General features: G+C 25.1%; 1 protein-coding gene across 1 annotated transcript in view; it reads right to left on the bottom strand.

Annotated features, from left to right (window-relative positions):
* LOC119676157 (elongation of very long chain fatty acids protein-like) overlaps positions 1-10,533 on the bottom strand; it is a 36,767-nt gene extending 26,234 nt beyond the window's left edge. Inside the window, exon 1 of the mRNA XM_038087390.1 lies at positions 10,421-10,533. Within this exon, the coding sequence (XP_037943318.1) occupies positions 10,421-10,462 (42 nt within the window). The 5' untranslated portion in view covers positions 10,463-10,533. The remainder of the gene's footprint in view (positions 1-10,420) is intronic.
* Between the last annotated feature and the right edge of the window lie 14,378 nt (positions 10,534-24,911).

The following is a 24,911-nucleotide window of genomic DNA, read 5'->3' as shown; positions in this document are numbered from 1 at the left end:
CGAAACGATAACGAAAAGATGACATTGTTTTTAAATAAATGGCAGTGACAGTTGACTTTAATTAAACCAGGATAATTTTTTGAAAATAGTACAAATTTATAAATTTGGATAAAGAGAAATGACTGTAATTGTCATCAATTTAAAATAGAGTAAAAATAATAATTCATATACCTGAAATCCACTAAAGTTAATTAAACTACTGAATGCCATCCTTTATAATAATCAACTTTAATTTTTAAATTTCGATTTGTAAACAAAACACATATGATTTCCTTAATCCGGAACAGTATGAACACTTTCAAAATTAACTTAAATTTATTTTGACGAAATTAAGGAAATTTGGCTGTCTAAACATAGTATAAAATATAAATGATTGGTATTTTAATAATCTACTTTGCCAATGATCAATGTTATTTCGGGAAAATAAACAATTGTTAATAAATTTGATTTTGGAATATTTATTAGACTTGCCCTTATTTCTATGGTCAATTTAATAAATGGTTTTGCACCGAATACTCTACGATATAATTTGCTCTTCACTGAAAATACATAAACTTAAAATTTGAATAAAATTGAATCATATTTACTAAATGCGATAAAATTCATAAAATAGAGAAAGAAACTAGAAAACACTTCACTGTTCCTTAGAAGTTGCGAAATACCGCTGTATTTTTAAACGTATTTATTAAAGATTTGTAGAACGTAAATTCATTTTTTGTTTATTTTTATTTTGGTATAAATCGACGACATGAAGTCAGGCATCTATCTGTATTATATTGCATTTAATTTGAAGTAAAAAATAATTATTTTTATCATAGTACTCGTATATAAAACATTTCAGAGAAACTATACAAATTTATTATCTCATGCATTTATTCAACTATAATACGTCTTCAAAAATTATGGCTTTTCTTAGAACTGTTATTAGAATGTTGCAAACGTCTTTAAGATGTGTGATGTTTTCACGTCTTCGGTCATTCCATGGAAATAACTTATTTAAAAATAAAATATAGATTCAAGTATTTCTTTGAATATAAATAATTCTTGAGAATAGTTAATTTATAATAGTCCAATGGGATGCATTGGAATATAATCTAGGAATTTGATAATCACTCTCAGTGTGCTATATATTACATTATAATTGTAGTGGACAATTTAAAGTGATATATATAGTACAAATAAATATTCTTTAGAACAATATGTTGGATTTGCCTACAAGTCTGTTCTAATTTCTCTCAGAACAGTGTAGATGGTTTGAATATGTTTAGATGTCGTTACGTTGCGTGAGAAAATTTAGCAAAAAAAAATAAGAAATACTAAAAAGTATTGTATAGGTATATGTATATATCTAAAAAATAAATCGGTTCATTAAATGTTACGTTATGTACGTCACATAATGAAGTTACAAATTTTATTAATTATATCTGAATTATTTCTATAATATCCAACATTTTTTAGTTTGAACAAAATAAAAATTTATATATCTTGCAATATTAATATTTGATTTATTTTGAAGCTATAAATAAACTACCATCTAATTATATTTTAATGAGTTTTTGACACAGTAACATGAAATTTATTTAGTATTTCAGTAATAAAAAATTTTAAATGTTAAAAGTCTGCTCAAAATGCGGTTTATGTAAAATACCAATTTACTAAGCATTTGTGTGAATATGATGAATATTCAAGTAAATATATAAATTTAATATATTCTTTACTTTTGATACAACAGACATTAATTCGCGTCTCAATCTGCAGCATACAAGACCGTTTTGGAAGCATTAAAGTAGTATCTTAAAATTAGCAAATAGTAGTAGTAGTAGTCTGACGTTCAGGTATAAATCACTTGCTGAACCTATACATATTGTACTCGTATTTGTATGATTTTTGAAGTTTTTGTGTAACTCCAGATGATGCAGACTGTAGAAGAATAATATAACAAATTTTTTAACATTTATAGTTAATAACTTTTTGTTGCAATTGTTGACAGATTTAATGATTCTCTTTGTTTACAAAATTTGTGTAATGTGTTTAGGTTGGAGAAAAAGCAGTAGTTACTAGTAAATCTCAAATCTAAAAATCACATCAAATTTGCAATGGTTACGTTATGCTTTCACACATATTGTCTTGCTAGAAATATTTCACGCTCTAGCCAATTAGTGCAGATTTATGTCTGTCAAACACAACAAAAATGTCAACTTTATGAGCTTTGTTAAATTATTATTTAATTATGTATATTTCGAAATATTAACAAATTACACTAAAATTTTGCTCAAACAAATTCGTGGGTCTACTTAATATAAGATAATGTGGAAAAATTTTCTTACAGAAAAATTTTGTGCATTTGGTATTTAGCAACTTTATGTTAAGTATTGTATTTAACAAAACGATACAAAACAATTGATTTAAATAAATCAATTGATTTAATAAATTTATAAAATTACTATAAGCACAGTTTGAATAAACACTTTTACTTTCATTCAACATCTGAAATTTTTTATATAAAATTAAAAGTACTGCAAAGTGTCTTTCACATAGTTTCATATATTTCTATTTGAATTAAATAAAGAAAGAAATACTTGTACATATGACAGCATGTGAATAAGCATTTTTACATATATAATACATACATAATTTTATTTACATTTAATATAATATATAACTACATATATGTATATAAGTAATAATTTTTAACGGTTTTCTTTTTGTGGTGGGCTTTAATGGTTTTTTAATTTTCAATTCCTTTTTTGTTATTACTTTTGCTTCTTTACTAAAATTGAAATACAAACACTTAAAAGTCGGTTGTTCGCCATATAATTGCATAGATACATCCAATATATGCACATGGTATATGGTTACTCTCACACACTTTCATACGTCAACACCTATTCATTCATACTCGTATGAAGTGCACAAGGGGACTAAGGTAATACGAAAACCATTTATAGGTCAAGTTGAATTGTATAAAAAATTTAATTAAATGTCGGATGCACGTGTATGCATATACATACAAATTATAACATATAAATGTCTACGTATATATGTTATCATAACCATCATGTATATACTATATGTAATAATGATGTTATTGATAGTGTTGACGGCGATGTTGGTTATGCTGATCATTACTATCGTAAATCATGTTGACTCGAAGCGCATGTGAAAATCTCTTGGTTTTATGTGTACGTAGTTGATGAATTTTGTTCAAAACCTAAAAACTTTTACCAAATCAACAAAAAATTAGTTTGAACCCAATGTATGGCTCTTACGGTGTACAACCAATGTTTTGATGTTTTCTGAAATTTGGGCATCTTTTATCTTAAAGTTTTGGTTATTTTGCTCTTATGCAATCTAACATATTTTGTATGCTCATTAAAATTTCGATATGCATTACATTAAAAAACAACAATGAAAAAAAAAATTATAGTAAAATTGATGAAAAAGATTTGGATAAAAAATAATGAACTGAAAGCTTTTTTTAAATTTCTTTATATTAATTCAAAATTTATAATTTGTATAGAAAATGTTTTTTAATTTATAATAAAAAACAACAATAAACTTGCAACTTGTTTTAAAGCCTGTTTTTTTTTTTGTAGCAAATATTTTGATTATTTATTTAGACAGTAAAAAATATCACATATATTTTTTATATTCAAAATACCAGTTAATTGCTCTCTGATATTATTAATACAATTTACCAATACTGGAACTTCAAGTTGAAGAATTGCACTGTAGCCAAAAAAATGTTCTGAATCCAATTCAAGAGCAATTTAATGAATTTAAGAATTTTAAGTGAATTTTAAACAAAAATAAAATACATGTAATTTACTGAAATAAGTCAATAACCATATCTTTTATTTGTAGATAAAATTTACGTTTTCACGTTCATGTAAAACTTGTTGCACTTAATTTTGACACTTGATCATTTAAGGTGCAATAATTTTTTTTTATAAATTTTTATTTACATTAAAGTGTAAAATATAAAACAATTTATTTTCCAAAAATTAACTAAAACATTTAAGTTGTAATAATTTTTTTAATAAATTTTTACTTCTATTAAAATATAAGATGTAAAACAATTTATTATCGAAAAATTATTTAAATTTTTAATATTAAACTTGTTTTAATAAATGTCATAAAAATTAATAACACGTGTTTTATAAGTTTATTTTTATTATATATACAATCTTCTAATCAATATAACATGTATGAAAAGCTTTTGAAGAGAACTATGTATTATCAGCTTTGGTTAAAAAATGTCATAAATTTATAAGTTTAGAAATTCTCTTCTTCAATGCTGAATCTTTTTATTCGATTTTTTTTATTATGCTTTTTATATTTAAAGGAGAATTTTTGTTATGTGACATTAAAATTTTAATTATAAAATTTATAAAAACTCAAGAATCATTATTTGTATGAAAATTTGTGTAACCAACAACGAGATACTTCTATGAATTGTCGAATCATTTGTATTATTTATATCACTATTTAGATTTGATTTTACGAATTTCTATCAATTCTTATATTAAACAGAAATGTCTGCTTAGTCCAGTCAATTATATATTTATCTGTTGGCATACATACATAAGTGATATAAATAAAAGAAACTTATAAGTAGATAATATTGGTATTCTAGTACAGCGAAGTCAAAACTCACAGAACAGAATTTTTTGAAATATGATATTACGATGTATGCAAACTAAAAGTTTAATATCAAATAAATTCTAATCCCGTAATAAAAATGCTAATCCGATTGTTCCAGTAAAAACCCCTAAATCATTATAAAAGATCATGAAAACATTATAAACCCGTAATATTCAGCATCACTGGTGCTATACAAATAAGGAATCTTAATATGCATTTATAAGAAAAAGTGGAGGCTACTAAACTGAGGGTACCTCGAACCCTGTTAAGAATTCTATGGACTGCACGCAGAACCCCGTATTTAAGAAATTCAATAGAAAAACCAGATTTATAAAGTGCACAATGGGTTAAACATGGCACAAACTGAATAGCAGTATAAAACGAAGAAGGTAGCCAATCTGATGGGTCACTAATCACAAACTTTATGTGAGCAAGATCTAACAAAACTGTGTGCCGCAGCGACTTAGAGTCGCGAGATATACATTTACATTCTGTCGAGATCAAAGGACAGGAAATACAATAAAATGAAATATTAGAGAAAACTAAAAAATCATTAAATTTTCATTGAAAAATATATCTGTAAACGAAGAACTGTCACGACATGGCGTATAATAAAAGAGTGTTTAAGAAATTATTTTTCTAAAAAGTAAGTTGTATTAAACACAAACTTGACAACGATTAAAAAAATATAAAATTTTAAGACGTATAACTATATTAAATATAATAAAAATATTAAAACAAGCTTATTATTGCTTCAAGTTATTAATTATTTCATAAAAAACAAAATTTATTTTTAACTTTTATGGTATAAATACCAGAGTTAATAACATTCTTTGAAGGACGAATTTAATAAAGGTATGTTAATTTAAGCAATAATTTTTAAAATATTTTATTACAAGTATGCAGTACGTCTATTATCGGTGATCAATTAAAATAGTTCAGTTTTCAACACCTACGATAAAAATCTGTTTTTAAATAAACTTCAATTTAAATTGCAAATTAAAAATAATAACTATTAAATTATTATTAAAGAATATTTTTAATAAAGTCGTTAAAATATAATTTCAGTTTATAGGAATAAAACTTTAATCTGAGTAAGCTTTTAAGTTTATTAAATTTTTACCTGCAGTATCAAAATAATAAACTTTACCGGCAAAGTAAGAAATAAAGTATCTCTAATTTCAGTAATTCTTTGTGTTTTTACTTTCAATTGTGGCATTACTCACGCGTGCTGCAAAATTAGTGACAGCAACTAAAACTTCGAAACAATTTATACTAAACTATAAAAAAAAAAATAAATTAATTTAAAATGCTTCTGTTGCAGTAAGTACAAGTGCTACTATGAAGCAATCGCTGCTTATGCATTGGTTGTTGAGAACAGTCAAATTGCAAGTAACTGGTGCAAATCACTGTAAGTTACCAACAATCCACAGTGGTAAGAAAAAGATACTTCAAATATTGCTTCACGCTCTTAGAATGTATCTGCCACTCACCGAATATGTACATAGTTCACTCATTGCAGCACTTATGACTATAGCCACTGTACCATAAAAATGATTTATTTTTTTAACTCGAGCACAATTCATAAATTTTAATTATAGGCACTAAAAATGGTAATTGTTTCAAGACAAAACAATTTGCACGAGTTTATGGAACTTTAAACTCTGTTAAATATAAATATAAAAGAGCTTCATTTACAATTTTTCAGCGAAACACTAGAAATCACACTTTTGTATCATAAAACTTTTAATAACTGCTGACATATAACAGTAATATACTTGACGTAAACAAATGTGTTTAATTTAAAACATTTATTGGCACATTTACACTGGTGCTTAAGCTTCCTACAAATGACCTTCGAAACACAAACTCTTTCACCTGTTACAAATACTAGATACATAAACTAAGCATACATAAACTAACCAATCTATCAAAACAAACACCTATGAGACCTCATTGTTTGCACCCCCCAAAGTCTAAGTTGAACTTAAGTGCCCACCTGCAGATACTTGATAGAAGCAACCATAAGTAGAAACCCAAATGAGCCAAGCTTAGAAAACAAATCTTATTACTCGGCAACAAATGTTTTGTGTGAGTATCTAAAATAATTTCAAACTTTACTGAAAACAAATTGCACGAGACAGTAATTTAGATACAATATTTAATTTGTTCAAAAAAAAAAAATAATTAATTTAAAAAAACCAAAGCCGAGTGTCTAGATAAAAATTGCTGATTCACCTAATTCAATGCTTTCTTTTGTGTTTCATGCGTTTAAGTTGACGAAGTGTTTTTATTGTCTACGCTTTTATAACGAATCTAGTTTTTCGTTTAGTTGTAAAATTAAAAAAAATTCAAATAAAGTCAAACTAAATTGATTACCTTTGATTTATTAAACATCAAAATAACAACAAAATTAACGTTAATAAACACACATAAATTTTATTAATTGAAAGTTGGTAACAACACTTTTAAGAACTATTAAGCCTTGAGTTTTATCTTTACTAAATGAATCTAACTATATATAAATATTGCCTCCCATACTAAATTTTTAACTAATAATAAATCTTTAAGATGAATATTGAACTTTGATTTGGCTATACCAACTCAGCCTTTAAAAGTTGTCAATTGAATATTTTTTTATAAACTGGGATTAATGAACATGTGAATAGGTTTCGAGAAGGTCAAATAAGCCGATCTTATAACAAAACACAAGGTGCTAATATTTACAAATGATCATTTTGTATTCAACATTAATATAGATTTTAATTATTTCATAATTTAATTTTAACTGCTATCTGCAGTTATCGTATTGGAGTTACAAAATATTTAGATTGCTTCATTATTTCAGTAAAAAATATCGTTTTATATATATCTATTACAATATATTTACAATTATTTTATATTTGAATGTAATTAAAGATATTATTATAAATTATGATTTATGATATTTATTTAATTAATAAAATTTCAATAAGGAACATAGAGTCCCATTGAAAACTCTGGTAAGCTTTAATCACTTAACTCGCTTCTGGTTCTAATTTAATTTGCCTCTTCAATTGGTTGCGTTTACGATTGGATCTTCTGTTGCTATAACGCCCAATAATTTTTTTAGTGATAACTTCTGCCAGCCTATGTAAAATATAAACAATCCATTTATATTTCCGGGTAATTGCTGATTGCCCAATTTTGAACCATAATATGTACATTGATTTTGTTACTTTACAAAGCACAGCAATAAGTTATGGGAAAAAGCTTTGTTTGTTTTATTATGCTAACTTTATTGCTTCCAAGTGACAATTTTGAAACAGAATATGTTGTAAATTACATAACTGTATATTAATTACTCTTACTTTTTTAATATTAAAACAAATTCACACAACATAATAAAATATTTTATTTAGCAGATTCTCTGGAGCGCCTTCGTAAACATACTACTATTTTCTAATGAATGCACTCATTAGTAGCCTTGCCAAATTTTCTTTATATTGTAGTAGTCTAATTTATGTACTTAGAACTTGTTTTAGTTAGCGTCAGTGAAATGGTAAATGAAAAGGGTAATGAAAAGTTTATAAATGATGATGATCTATATCATGTTAATATATAAATATATATAACATATTAATATATAATCATACTAATCAGTCTTATTTGTAAATAAGAATCATAAAATCTGCTGTATAACTTTAAGAAGAAATCAAAAAATTAATAAACTCAAGGCATATCGTAAATAATAATTAATGTTTAGTTTAAAATGGTTTCCAAGATCTTATAATAATTACAGATTTGCTAAAATAAAACATCATAATTCCTATTGAAGAAAGATAATTATAGTAAGTTATTAATTTTGTACAAGTTTCACTAATTAAATATATATTAATATTATTAATATAAAATTAATTAGTATGTATTAATTATATATTATAATAATTATATATTTGTTATATATTAATTATTAATATATATTAATCTTCTGAATTATCATTAAATGACATTCCTTTACCTATAAAACAGGAACAAGCAGACATAGTTAAAATTCTATTCCATAAGTAAATAATAAAAAACATATACTTGTGGGTTGTCGGATTGATATTAAGTATCTAAAATCAGAGGAGTTCAAACTAAAATCTCACTTAATACAGGCCTTTTAGATGAATACTGCTGAAACAAAATGTATGATTATATCTGTTTGCAAAGACAGTTTGCAAAAATGACTATTAGCTTTTTTGACTCACTAACACCGTCTTTACTATTATTAATACTTTGATTGATAAAACGTTCAAAAAATAAGCCAATAAAGGATTGAGAAATCTTTATTATAGTTTAACCTTATTAAAGCAAAAATATTCCATATATCCAAATATCAACAGAAACGTAAATTTCACGCTACTGTGAATTTATGCTGTTTGGCACATAATAAGAAAATGTCGGAGATAATTTAATCAATATTACGATAAACATTTTTTAGTGTTAATGTTCGGCCAATCTGTTTTGACCTGAAAATAATGACACAATTTTTGAACTACAGATTAAGTAGACAAATTAATTTCTGAACATAAATTATATATATGATGTATATTATGAGAAATATTCTTATAATTCTTATAGTGTTTAAATATGATGCCAATTAAATTAACTATTCCCAATAATTCTTATCATATTTAATTGCTTTTTACAATAAAAGCTTCTAATTGTATGACTCATATTGTAGGATTGCTTCTGTTAGCATATTTTTAATAAATATATATGGAAATATATTTCAAGATATGTTTGCTTCATCTTTATATCAATTTTTAAGTATAAAAATAGTTATGCCTTAAACTGCTTATTTTAAACTCTTGTTTTTAGTTTGTCATTAAATGTGAGATATTGTACGAGTAACATTAACAAATTAAAAATCGTGATCAAAAATTAACAAATCAATATAAATAATTTGAGGTTTGTGTTCATTTTTAATGAAGTATAAGCCTATCGTCCAGGCCAAATTCTTTTTTCATTTTTAATAAAGTATAAGCCTATCGTCCAGACCAAATTCTGCACTGTATTGTGTACAGAGTATACAATATAGGTTCTTCACATTGCGTGATCTATTTTATAAAATGGAAAACCTTAACTTATAATTTGATGCCTTGAATGACAATACTGTTTCACATATGTTATTGAAACGGTATTGCTACAATACAAATATGAAATAACTATTATTATTATTTATATGATAAATAATTTCATATGTCATATGAAATAATAATAATAATTATAAAAAATATATACCTTTCGAAGCAACATTTTGTGAAGTACATATATGAATTAGATGTGACTATAATATTATTCTGAATTTCTATATAATTAACCAAATATAAAATTATTAAAAATCCATGCATAACATTACATTCGTGCATATTCTAATTATAAATTTTTGTAATATTTTTTGTCGGAGAAAGGATTAGAATATTACATTTAGATCAATTTATTTTTAAATTCTTTACACTTTTGTAAAAAATATCTATACTCATTTGCAATAACCTAAATATGTCATAGACATGCTTAAGCTCGATAAATCGAATCATTGCACTACCTGTCCACTTGTATTAGAATAGTTCTGGTATGGACTACATTTTAACCGAGCATATAGTGGAAATGGTCTTATGTATATATATATATATCACTCATAACTTTGCAATCTATACCAAGGGTGTTAATGCTTTTTCCATTTCTAAACAAATTTGTTTCTTTTTTTATTTTTGTGATTTCTTTTATAATTTTTTAAGGAGACACTTACAGGCATGTGATATGTTTTATATATTGTTGAAGACATTTTCATACAACTTCACAGATTTTTATATATCATAGGTTATGCACTTTTTGTGGTTGTATTAAATTTTTACACATTTTTTTTTTTTGAATATTTTTGATTCTTTTCACAGAAACATGTTTTTAACAAGTTATCAATACACATTCCACCATTATATGTATAAAATATTTTTTAATTTATATAATAAAAATTCATATATTTTTCAAGACCAATTGACACATTATTGGTATTTCTCTTTGCTAAATTACTTTTGGCTATAAAAATTTGTTAAACAATTAAATTGACAAAAATAGAAAAATAAATATTGAAACAAAAAAAAATTATTTCTTTGTTTTTTTGCAAATTACGGCACAAGCTTCGGATCTGTCCTCGTGTAAGAAGTACGCATTGATTACAACATTTCTTATAAACGCAAAAATATTTCAACTGCAGCTACGATAGCAACAACAACAATACGAACGGACATTACCACTGCAACTATTATTCATAAATTTGTGTATTTGTCGTTTGACACAGTGTATTTGTACCAGCAGTGAATGATATGTTCGAGTATTCGATACCCGGTCGTATAATTGTATTGTGGTGTGTACAGTTTATAACGATCACATGCTCGATTTAATTATCGTAATGTGCCGATTTGTCTTACCAGCTGTCGAAGCAACGCACTCATTATGACACTGTTCTTCACTACATTACTACAGCGCCATAATAAACCATCCCTTGTATTCGCTCACCTTGCTTTCAAGTGTCTTTGGCTTTGTGAACGCGATAAAAACTCTTATCTAAAAACAAATAATAACAAAACTATCAACAAAAACAACAACGAGACTAACAACAAAAATACCAGCAACAACAACAGCATAACGGCGCTGAGCCTCCATGAGGTATCGTAATACGCCATAATAATGCTACAACAGCACTGACACAGCCACTGCAATCAAATTGACTGATTAACTTGATTTTTTTTTTACAAACATTTATTTGTTTATTTATTTTGATTATTTTTATTCTGGCAGCAATTTCTGCTAACTTAATTTGATAGTGTCAACAGGTAAGTGCAAATATTTTGTTGGAGGGGGAAATTTTAAATTGTACTATTTGTAGGTGGCATTTTTTTTAACTTTATTCAAATGTTATTAAATTTTAAATACGTACGGTAGAGCAAACCACCAACAATACTAGAAATATTTTATGTTAAATAAGTATTCGACGTTAGTTTTCGTGAAGATAGAACTCGGTTAATAATTAATAATAATATATAATAATAATAATAATAATAATAATAATAATAATAATAATAATAATAATAATAATAATAATAATAATAATAATACTAATAATAATAATAATAATAATAATAATAATAATAATAATAATAATAATAATAATAATAATAATAATATATATTTATATGAAAATAGAACTAGATTAATAATTAATATTAATATATAATGTTTTTAAAAATAACTTTTGTTCACTTATGAATGTAAGTATGTATTTATTATTTCTGTTAATATATATGTACATATATTTTTTAATATATTTTATTTTTTTGATGTATATTTTAATATTTTTTATATTAATATGTCCATATATGGGTGAAAAAGTCTAGTCGCAATTTGGAAATCAAAACCAGCTATAAAAGATACCCTCTCGTAAGTAATACGAAAGAGGTTCTGGGAGAGAATAAAGTTAATTATGTTGAGGCTTGTTGAGTCAGTGCACTTGAGCGATTTTACTCTCTATTAACTGCGAGGTTTCTTCATAATCTCCCTCTACGCCATGACTGGATTATTATTTATACAATTTAATTAAAGTATTTATTAAAACAATTAATTATTTATATTCATTAAAAAAAACATACATAATTTTGTGTAAGGACGTAAGAAAGTTAATAAAGCCTAACAAAATTTAAGAAACCAGTTCAATTACATATAATTAATGATTTTTTTACAATGAGTGACTTTGCAACTCCGTATATAATCATATGTAAATGAGTATTAATAACCGATTAAGAACTAAGAAAATAAAATATTTTTCGCAAGAATAATTTATATAAACTTACAACTTAATAACCAAATGAATCTCATAAAAGAGTCCAGAAAAACTAACTTCTTATTTTTCGTAAAACTAAAAATTAAAATATATAAAAAATTTTATACCTCAATAATGTTAAAAAAAATTCACCAAAAAATATTTCAGTTTATTTTTGTGAGTGTTTGCTTTGGTCTATGACATATACAATAGCCCATATTTTTACCAAATCGATCTCACCTAATATCATTTTATTTGATTTCATTAGTTTTTTTTTTTTTTTGTTTAACAAATTATTTTATGCTGCATTAGTTTGAAGTGAATGAGTTATATGTGTGTGTGTGTGTGTTTGTGCGTGCGTGTGTGTGTATGCGTGTGTGTCAGCTTCATATATGTAAAGCTTTTGCAGCAACGTGAGATTAGGAATTGGTTAACAGTTTTGTTGTTGTTTTGCAGTAAATTTTATATGAAATTAGTTTGAAAATCGTATTATTTCCACATATCGTATGGTTTTTATTTTTCTCAACTTTTTTACTTTTAAAACATCTTTCATGATATTTTTTACATGAACATTAATTTTGGCATAAATTAGTTTTGATTTAATAATGAAGATCGCTATTATTCAAAAGTAAGAAACACCAATGTGGTAGTGTAACAGGCACAGTATTCAAATAAAATATATACTTAAAATTTTTAACGTCAGCAGCCGCAGCCGCAGCAACAGATTCAGCCGAAGATGCCTCTGCAGCCTCTTTTTGGCTGCTGTCACATTTCGTTTATTATTATATTTTTGTTTTAAATGAAAGGTTTGATTGAATTAAATTAAGAGGAAAAAAAAACTGATTTCAGTATTTTGCAATATTGACTATAAAACAACAATAAAACAGAAGAAATATTTAAAAAAAAATTCAACGCAAAAAAAAAATTGATGTATAAAGTTGCTGGTGCGGCTGCTCTAAATTGTAGATTGCGGTTGTTGCTGCTACTAAATTTGACCCTGAAGAATTTTGTTTTTACAATTTCACCTGAAGAAATATGTTGTAAAATTTTTTTTTCTTGCTTTTCGTATAAAATCAAGGTCGATTTTGAGTACATATGTATACAAGTATATTAGCAAACTTATATGTAAACGCATAAATACTGTAAAATAACAGGAAACACTGCAGATTTTATTCTTTTCTACTAACTATGGTTACTTGTTGTGGGCAGTTGAGATTAGTGATGTAAGAACTTTTTATGCTGTGCATGATTTAATAGGGCAATCATTTACATGTTAATATAAAATTTTTGTTTGTGTTAGTGATTTTTATATTAATATACGAGTCTGTGTCAAAGCAAAGAATACACTAGTTAAGAACTTTGAATATGTATACCTAAATAAAATATTTAATCTTTTATTGATAAATTTTAATTATGTTATCCAAAACTTGATAAACAAGCTATAATAATAAATGTATTTTACCATAAATGTTATTTTACAAGTAACTTTAAACAGACCTTAAAATCAGCCCTCGCTTATTCAATAACTACAATATTTTAGTAAATAAAACCCTATTTGGGTAACATTTATTTAAAGAAGATCTTCCAGCAACATATTGCCCGCTATACTGTACTCCAAAATTGACTTTAGAATCAAAAGATGTATTAAATTATTAATAAATTATTTTTTCAAGGTTTTTCATTAGAACTAAAGTAACCAATTTTCATTTTTAATATTTTTATATGAGAACCAAATTTATAACATCTGACTTAAGTCTATCAAGAATGTTTTTAAATGGTATGATCAAATTTAAAACAACTATATATGAAAATTGTATAGAAAAATGTTTATATTATTATTTGTATTTATTACTGTTTGTATTTAAAAGAAAATAATATGATGCTTTTACATTTTTAAAATTATACGACAACATTGAAAGAAAATACATATAAGAAATTATGGAATTCTATTATCAAAAAAAATACACCAAAAGAAAATATATATAAAAAATGTTCAAATCTTTTATTAAATAATATGTAAGAATTTGACAGAAAAGTATTTAACCTCTATCTATATATCGACTTTTACATTTTAAATAAAATTGAATCAAATTTTTAAAATTTGCAATTTATATAATCAAATTGATACTAAATACATGTTTACAAATTCTTTTAAGCAGTCAATATTTTTAATAAATTGTTTATAACTTTTCATATAAAAATTTGTAACATTTCAAATATATAACAAACAAACAACTATTTGAAAATATTTACATATATAGATTTTATATTGTATATAAACTTATAATGTGATTTATAATTACTCAAGAAACAAATATTTTTTCTTTTTATTGTCAAAAAAACATTTGCTTTGTTTTTTAAAAAAACCAAAAAAAATTAGAAAAAAAATTTTTTGATTAAAACAAATATGAATATGATTACATATATAGTATTTTAAGTTTTTATTTATAATTGTTATAAAAATTATATTATATGTTATTATAAAAATTTTCATCGCTTTAATTTTTATTTTAAAATTATAAATATAATAAAAATTTCAGATACTTTTGAAAATGCTACCAAAAACCAACGTAGTGTAAATAATAAAATAAAAAAGTATATATTTTTATTTCTATTTAAAGACAAATACCAGTGTAGCCTAATATAAAAATATTAACTAAATAATATAATAATCCGGCCATAAATAACAGTAATATAATATGTATCATTGTATTTTCAATTAAATACTGAATAAATATTTATATTATATCTATTGTGTATATATGTATATCTTTTTGTGCAAAGCTTTGTATCTTTTTGATTTTCGATAGAAATAAAATTTTTCGCTATACCATTGATATTCAAATTAGTTAAATGATTTTTAATTTTTTGAAACAAAATTTTTAAATAATATGTGTATATTTTCATTATATGCTATTATTATAGTACTTTAAAGATTATAAACGAAAATCACATTGTCCAAAAATGTCATAAAAAATTGTAATTATAAAAAACACAAATTTACAGAGTTGCCTTCATGAGGAAAATTGCCGGTCAATTGCAACAAAATAAAAAAGAATATATATATTATATATTACTTAGTCATAAGCATACTAATACAATTGTACTCAGTTTATAATAGCAGTATTTATATTTCAATATATTATCCATATATTTATTTTGAGTAAAAAAATTATAAATTAGTTAAAAAGATATTATGTATAAATATTAAAAATAAATAAAATCATATGTCGTCATAATCAATAAATTAATTAAATGAAATATTATTTAAATTTAGCCTACTTTTTTAATTTTTTATAAAATTTATTTTTATATAATATAATAAAGTATAATTATATTAATTAATTATTAGATTACTAAGGAATTAAGTTTATTTAACTCAAATTTACTTATGCAAACGATTAAAAATTTTTTTTATTATTAATAAAGTCTTAATTTTCAAAAATTAATATTTCAATATGTTTTAAATAAATAATTTATAATTTATTTATTCTTAAGTAAAACATTTTTTAAAAAAAATTCTAAGATGAAGATGACTATGAAATATACTTGAAATGTTTGTTTAAATAAAAAAATTATTTTTAAATAAATGAATTCAAATGTAAGCATGTAACATTTGATAATTACTAAAAGTTTATTAAAAATAAATAAAGTCATATATTGCAAAAATAAAATAGTAGTTCTTTGTTAAATGAATAATTGACCAATATAAGTGATGGTCATTAATAACAAATAAAATCATATATTTATACTTATGGTATATAAACGCATAAGTAGGAAAATTTTAAATTTTATATAAATTAAATTTACTAATAAATGAATAATTAACATACTTCATTATTTTACATAAAAAAAAATTATTTAAAAAAAAGAATTGAAAAATATGCTGAATTTAAATAAAATATTAATTGTAAATTTTTATAAAATTTAAAAAAGTTTATTGTGGGCCTAATAATCATATTTTTCATATATTTATTTAAAAACTACAAACAAAAAATAAAAATCAGTAAACACTTGTTTCCATTAAAAAAAAAATTTTGAAATTAGTGACCCAAATAAAGTTGAGGAAGAAGCAACCAAGAAGGAAAAGCAAAAGTGTTCCAATTAAAAAATTGCAATGAGTGCAATATTTCAGACATTCTTAGCTTAAAAAATTATTAAGTCAAATTAATAATAAAACCAAAAACAAAAACCCAAAGGAAAATAAAAAATAAAATAAATAATATAAAAAAATTATAAATTGTTACACTTTAAACAAAATCAAGGTGCTTTAAGAAAATGCATAATAAGTAAAAATCGCGCATTTACTCACGCAACACAAAAAACTTAAAAATTATTAATAAAAATCTTTAATATTTTAATATTCATGCATTGAATAATTAAAACTTGTTTAAAATTGAAAAAAGAAAATATAAGAAATTATTGAATAGTTCTTAAATAAAAAACTTGAATTTTAAAATTAAATAAATACATTTTAAATAAATCTACTCACCATTTTAGCTCTTAAACTATTCTATTTAAAATTTTTAATATAAAGTTGTTATTAAAAATTTTAAATATCTCGAACGTCTTTAAATTGTAAAAAACTTCGACTGTTGTTTTTAATTTGGATTGGAATTATTTTTTTAATTACTTAAATATTTAAATTTTAATTCTAAGTTCAGTTTTTGTCACTCACAAAACAGTTTAAAATTAAATTCTTGTTTTAATTTATTTATTTTTTATAATTAATCCATTTTATCACAAACACTTACTTGTACACTTTTGAAATAATTGTTTGTTTTATATCATAAAACATTTATAAATAATACTATTTATTGAATTTTAAATATCCTTTAAAATTTATTTCAGTTCGTTTAAAAATTTTTGCAAATTTAGCAATTATTTTACATTGTTTTATTTATATAATTGTAATTTCAATTTTAGTTATAGCAAATTTTTGTATGAATTTTTACAATTTCAGCAGCAAATTATTTTATTTTTAATATAAAAATCAATTTTTGCTTGAAAATTTTTTATTTAAATAATTTTTACAAATTTCTAATAAATTTTATATTTTCTATATTTGCTCGCAAACTGTGTACCGGAAGCTTTAAAATTCAAAATTGTAATGATAAATATTTTAAATTTCACGTTTCCTTTTAGCTTGACTTTTACTTTTCTTGTGTTTCGTTTTCTTCTCAGCTTTCTTAGAGTTAATGCTAAGCTTGTAAGCGCCACACAAGCTCGATTCAACGTTTGCGTTTAATAAAATTTATTGAAATAAGTTCCAATTCGAGCTGTTGCTTTACTTTTATATGACGCGAAGGTGCGCTGAGTTATCCGCCACTTCACTCAACTTGTTCCCAAAATTCTGAGTACAAAGTCGAGCTTGAGTTGATTTGCAGTTGACAGTAGAGTGATTTGTGCTGATAAATATGCTTGCTATGTGTTGGTGGTGGTGTTGGTTTTGTTACTGTGGATGCTGGTATTTTTTTCTGTTTTTGACTTACACTTGCTGATCTCTTTTAATGATTGCTTTGGCTTACTTTATCGTCTGGTTGGTTGGTGATTTGTAAGATAATTTTTTCAAGTCAAAGTTTGTTGTTAGCTTGTTTTTATATTACTTTAAAATCCACAGAGAGAGTTCAAGGTCACTCATAATAACAGGATCCTAATCCTACGATTTAATATAATACAACAATAAACAAATAATAACAGAATAAAATACTTCTAACATATATATGTTAATATTTAAATATTGATACTGCACATACTAGTATTTAAAAAAAAATTATATTTTTAAAGAAATTTTTTTATTTTGTTTATAATTTTTGTAATTAATTTTTCTGTGTTATTTTAAAATTTATTCAAATTTTTGGCTGTAAAATATTGTGCAAATAAACATAAATGCATCATTAATTTATCAACTATAATGTTTTAACATTAACCTAAATATTTGGAAATATTGTTTTAAGTGGGAATTTGACAATAGATATTAACTATATTTGTAAAAATATAATAAAATGATTAAATAATTTAATATCAAAGTAGGATCGTCAAAAAAATATTCGCAACAATAGACACTACTCTCTGACAGCTGTAGCCTTCTATCTGCTCAAAGTCTCTTTGACTCAAACTATTTTGAGCTTTAGATCTGTTTTTTGTTGTGAAATGTACTCGTAAATATTTTATACACAAACTACATGCATATTAAAGCGTACAAATAAATATCATATATAATTATTTAATAAGTAATTTGTTTAAAAAAATTTTTAATCAAATTTTTAAGATTATTTTGGAAATTTTGGATTATTTTAATTCAAGTAATCTTTTAAGCTTCTTAAATAACATCAAAAAGGGCTGGGTATACATTTAATAGTTACGACAATCAACCCTTGCTAAAGCGATTTCGTTCAATTTAATATTTGATCGATATATAATATAATATTTGATCGATATATAAAATAATTTTGCTTGAACCTTGTGATTAGCTGTAAAATGTAACATCTCTTGAATCTTTTCCACTAAACATTATTTAATACTGACTTTTTTTTGTGGTAAGGAGGTTGAGTGCTTTATGCCGACCGTCATCAGAATGGTGTGTCTAACTCCCTGACATTTTAATATATAGTATAAGGATTAAAACACCACTTCAGATAGACTGTTAAGTCTATCTAAAATTAAGGATTAAGTCTTCAGATAGAATGATTCCCCACGGATCAACTTTTGCATTACTTCGGAGAGGACAGCTTTTATGTTGATATTTTAAGCCACGCTCCTTTGATTTTATATGTGCACTCAGACTTCTACTCTATCATCAGATTTTTCGGTAATTGTATTAGTTTATTAGCGTAGTATCTGCTTCTCCTTTTGAGGACTTCACTGACGTATCACTCTTTCGTTCACCAATTCTATGGGTTCGCTCTTCAACTAATTAACTATATTCTCGGGATTTAATAATCTAATTCAGACTTTTATGTTTTCTCTTAGTGTCTCTTAGCCACCTATTACAGTAAAGAAAGATATGCTCTGCGTCATCATAGTCTTCGTCGCTATAAATGCAACCGGCTAAATCCGCCTTTCCCATGTGCTAGAGGTACTTGCAAAACTATTCATGTCAGCATTTGCGTAAGATAGTAATTTGTGTTCCTCTATTTCCGTTTGAGCCAGGTGATTATATGAAATACTAGACAACTGTCTACAGTTTAAGGATTGTCTACTTAAATACGATCCTTTTCATAATTGCTCAAAAAATACATTAATAGCAAACCGCATGATCTTAGTGACAATTAACAATTAAGTCTGTTAGTATAGATGTACATTGAATCGTATATATAATTTAAAAGCCAGAGATTGAAGCTTGGAAATTTCTACTTAAAATGTTAATATTTTAGTTACTTCTTTATGATCTTCATATACATTACTTTTTCGATCTTATTGTATCATTGACATCCTTATTTAAGCAATTCACTCTATTAGAAGTAATGTGAAATCAAATTAATCTAAACTTATCTAGATGCATTATGCATAGAAATAATCATCGGATACTTCATAGATCAGGTTACCCGCTACGTAATATTGTTTTAACAGCACTATATCAGTGAAATACGTCAAACACCACTATCATCCAGGCGTTATATGAATAGTTAAAGGAAAGTAAGTTTGCTCTTTTATTATACGGATCGTTTAATAACCATTAGAAGTCTGAAATTTATTCGAAACTTCCTATTCTTTCTATTTATACTATTCTTTCTTCAGTGATGAGAATTTTCGCTTGATGGATATTTTAAACAAACAAAATTGTCATATCTTCGACATATGAAGTATGCAATAAATATATAGCTCTCGAAAAATCCTTCCATCTACAAAAACCTTCCATGTTTTGGTATTTGGTTTAGAGCACTACTTGTTTAAAAATGGTGTAAGTGTTACAGAATCCATAGATTGTCGAAGATATGTGATTTTAGCAGGTATTACAAGTGTGATTATAAATATAATACAACACGTATTGTTTTAATCTGGTTGTGTGAGAAATTTTACATTTTGATTATGTGAATTGGTTACAAAGATTATGTGATTTATTATGACTAGATATTTTTGGAGGATTGCAGATTGGATCGTATTTTTACAAAATAAACCTCATCTTTCTTTTCGACGGTTTAACAACAAACATCTGCAAGTTATAGTCGAGCTATTTTCATCTATATGTCGACAAGTCATCGAAAATTACCTCAAAAGGGTCGAATACGGTAAGATGTTACGTGGAGGATACTCAAATGATGTATGTATGTATTTCATATCTAATGGTAAGATACTTTCATATGAAACATTGTAAAGGGATTTTCGTTGGTTTCAGAATGAAATTGGTTAATCCTGTAACGTAGCATCCACATAAAAAATTAATAACAATAAAATATTAAAAAAAGCTCATTTTTATATGTGTACTTTATTTCTTACTTCTTTCTTTAGTTTATTAAAAAAATATTAAATAACTTTTTTGTAACAAAACTGTTTGAGATCGATAAACGTTCAAAGAGGTTCTAGCAAAGTACTCACTTTTGTAAATAGCAAACATACAGCCGTCAGTTAAGTCGATCCTTATGTGAATCCAGTCAAATTTTTTAATAAAAAACACTGTCAAGAATATTGCTGAGTAGAGATCGGAAAATATTATCAGTCATCTTACCAATAGATTGTAATAATTTTAGAATATTTTTTTCTGAGTTCAGAATTTTGATTTCTTACTGTATATAATTCATCCCTCATTTGTTTAATTTATTTATTTATACCTTTGTCTAATATATGTACATTTACGCTAATAAAATTTGTATTCAAAGTGTAAAGTGTGACAAGAAAGTGAGTGGATAAACTCTTGAAGCAACTACACAGTGCAACTTTGGTTGTCATATTTTAGAAGATAAATGCTAGTACAATCCTTGACATGCTTAATCCAATATATCATCTAATCTCTGCATTGCATCACTAAATATTTACCTGAATAAAGAACTAATAGTGCGTACAGCCAATCTCATTCTTTCATGTAAAATGAAAAAACTTATTATTTAAATAAATAAATATATTTAAATATTTAATTTAATCAATAGAGATAATTCTAAGCTTTACATTTGACAGGACCCGAGTTCGAATCCTGGTACTTGCAGTGTCAAAAATAATTATTTACGAATAATTAAATACAAGAATTATTTCCAAGACCACTGATGATGGGTTTTTGGCAATACTCGAAACAGCTGTATGGTCAGCCAAAAATTCAATTAAATAAAATTATATTTAAAAAAATTTTTTTGTTGTTGTAGTTTACTACTGTTCGCAAAAATCTCTTTATAAAACAATTACAAATAAAATAAAAGAAATTTTTATTAATTAATTATAAATTTTTTTTGCGCAAAAACCATAATGAAATATGCCAACAACCATTAGATTGGAAACCTCAAGGCTGCAGGAAACGTGGTCGCCATAAAACAACGTGAAAACGAAGTCAACAAAAAGAAATAGAACAAACTGACAAATTTTGGAATGAAATCAAGCGTTTAGAAAACAACAGAACGAGATGGAAATGTTTTGTGGAGATCCTATGCCTCAGCAATAGTTAAGACATAGTTAGGACACATAAACTTTTGTATTTGTTACTTATTTAGTAGATGAATGTAAGTAAGTAAGAAAGAATAGAACTTTCTATTTCTTCTAACTTCTTTCTATTTAGTGTGGTCTCAAAAGACACAAAGTATAAGACACCCATGTATGACAATTTCTTTAATTAGTTGGCTCTCTGCTTATTAGTTCGAATATATATTACACTTTTATTGAGTTGAAGAATACAAATTGAATAAGAAATTTACAACATGGCTTTAGGCGTCTGCCGGTATCTGTGTTATTATTTAAGTATCATTGCAGCGTACTATAAGGTAAAACTCGATAACAGTATATACTTAAATTTTACATATAAAACTTGTAAATTTAAAATAATTACCATAAAAAGTTCAACTAAATAAATATCACCAAATTTAGCTCTAACACTGAGTTCAGCACAATATACATATAATAATATGTATAACCTTGTCCAGTCAGTGTCTTTAATTTGCTGAAGTCAATGTGATTACTAACCTCCAAAAGAAGATAATTTAAAAACTAAAAGAACAAAGGAAGCAAATCCATATCTAAGACTAAGTGAATGGAAGATAAGCATAAAGTTTTCTATATACTTTGTGTTAAGTCGTTACTTTAACTTCCAGAATACTTTAATTTTTATTCAATTTAGTGAAGTGATAAACATCGTAAAGTGTAAATTTAATTTATGGGTTGATTTATTAAATGACTACCTTTATAACACATCATCGATTAAATTAATAGAATTCTGAAAGTGATGGAAATTTTCAAGTGTAACAATTAACTATAGTAATACGACATTCCTTAAGATTCATACAAACTACGAAATTAATTACCAATGAACTTGTTTACGGATCAATTTCCAAGTGCATTATGAGAATATACACTTTTACAATAATTACATATATTTAAGTTTAAATTACTGCTGCTATTTATTAAGCTATTAGAATGAAATAGCTTAATACCACATTGCGAAGGCTGCATTGCGAAGATATCCACATTGTAGATATTTAATTGCATTTGATCATATCATGCACTTCATTTTAATAAAATAAGAGTGTAAGTACAGCTTACAAAAAATATATATAAAACATATTAGATGGTAAATGAACAGATTTCGGAAGATTAGTAAGCATCTACATAGCATCTCAGTATTAGGGTAATATTTTAAAACTCAATAAATCTAAATGAACAGTTTATGAGATAGTTCGCTTGGTATCTTGATCGAAAATCTTCACGCTTCTCTAATACTTTGATTATTGAAATATAAACAAATTTTGAAATTGAACACGAACTTTGATATTGCTGTGATTTCGATCTTGCAAATTAAACAAAAACAGTATGTGGACACCAATATATGAGTAAAAATAAATTATAAAAAATGCAAAATTTTAGGATGGGTCAAATTTATTTTATTTTGAATACATTAACTGAGTATAAAAAATGAATTATCTGTAGAGTAAAAATGACCATAGGCAATGAATCGTTAAACAATAGACGATAGACAAATTGTATACTACAGACAGGTTCAAACTATGATGGAACATTAAGTCGATCGTCTTGTCACAATCTTCTGTCGTAGTTCATGTGTAAACACTCAATAAAAGTGGTTAGTTAAATAGTCCCAACGAAGACATACATAAATATAAATAAAAAGTACTAAGGTACTTATAACATAGAAGAGATAAATATTTAAAGGCAATTGGTGTTTAATGAATTGAATTGAGTGGAGGGAGAAGATATTCCAACTAATAATGCTGATAAAGAAATAAAAAATAACAATGACGCTATATAAATAAAATTTCCTATAAGCCCTTAAAAATATAAACGTCAAGTTAAAATTTATTTATATTAATTAATATGAAATATTCGCTTCATTTTACAATATCAATATTTTGTGTCAAAACCTGATAGGTTTTTGTTGATGTTAAAACAAAAATAAATAAATAAAAAAAGCCATAAATGAATTTGCAAACAGTTTTTTATTTTTATTTTTTCAATACCATCAGCTATAATACCTTAAATCAAAAATAGTAAAGGAATATAGAGAAGCAATCGACGAGCTAAATCGGTTGGCTGATATCACCCTCATCTGGGTTCCTGGACATAGGAACATCGTACGGAACGAGAAAGCCTCCCTAGATGCGTCACTGGCGGTACCAGTTTATAATAACCTGGAGACCAATAAAAGAAGTAACTTCCTCTACTTTTTGCAACTTGCCAATAACAGATGGAAAGCACTTAGGTCATGTGCGACTTCCATAAAAATAAATCCTCATCAAATAAACTCATCAAAAGAGATCGCGTGAACACTGCAAGACTTACTGCAGTTCTTACTGGTCATTGGTGTGTAGGAACTTATGCAGACAAACTGCGTACTCCCCATAACCTTCGCTGCAGAAATATTATTTAATTATACGTGAAGCTATTCGCAAATAGAGCTCCAAATTCTGGACAGACAATTTTTAGTTTTTGAACTAATATTTGGTTAATGTAGCATATTAAACTACATTGCTTCATCGAGATCATAATATTTAAGCCATGTTGTTCCAAAAGCATCGTATTCGTTATATTTATCACCGTGTGATATCTAGCTTAATATCTTGTTCCGGGGACATCGTTTCGAAACTATTGAGAAGATAAAAACCGAATGCTATAAAGGCTTTTCTGAAAATAAAATGCTCTATATTTTAGAAATGTATATATTAAAAAATAGAAACTGTAAACCACCAATATATATATATATATTGTTGAGTGCAATTTTAGAAATATATAGATATCTTATGACAACTATTTCTTCTAAAATAGATGTTTCTTC

This window comes from Teleopsis dalmanni, chromosome 2 (genome assembly GCF_002237135.1).
Source record: "Teleopsis dalmanni isolate 2A chromosome 2, ASM223713v2, whole genome shotgun sequence".
NCBI classification, from domain to species: domain Eukaryota; kingdom Metazoa; phylum Arthropoda; class Insecta; order Diptera; family Diopsidae; genus Teleopsis; species Teleopsis dalmanni.
The sequence above is the reverse complement of the archived record's forward strand: the minus strand, read 5'-3'. Positions and strand labels throughout refer to the sequence as shown.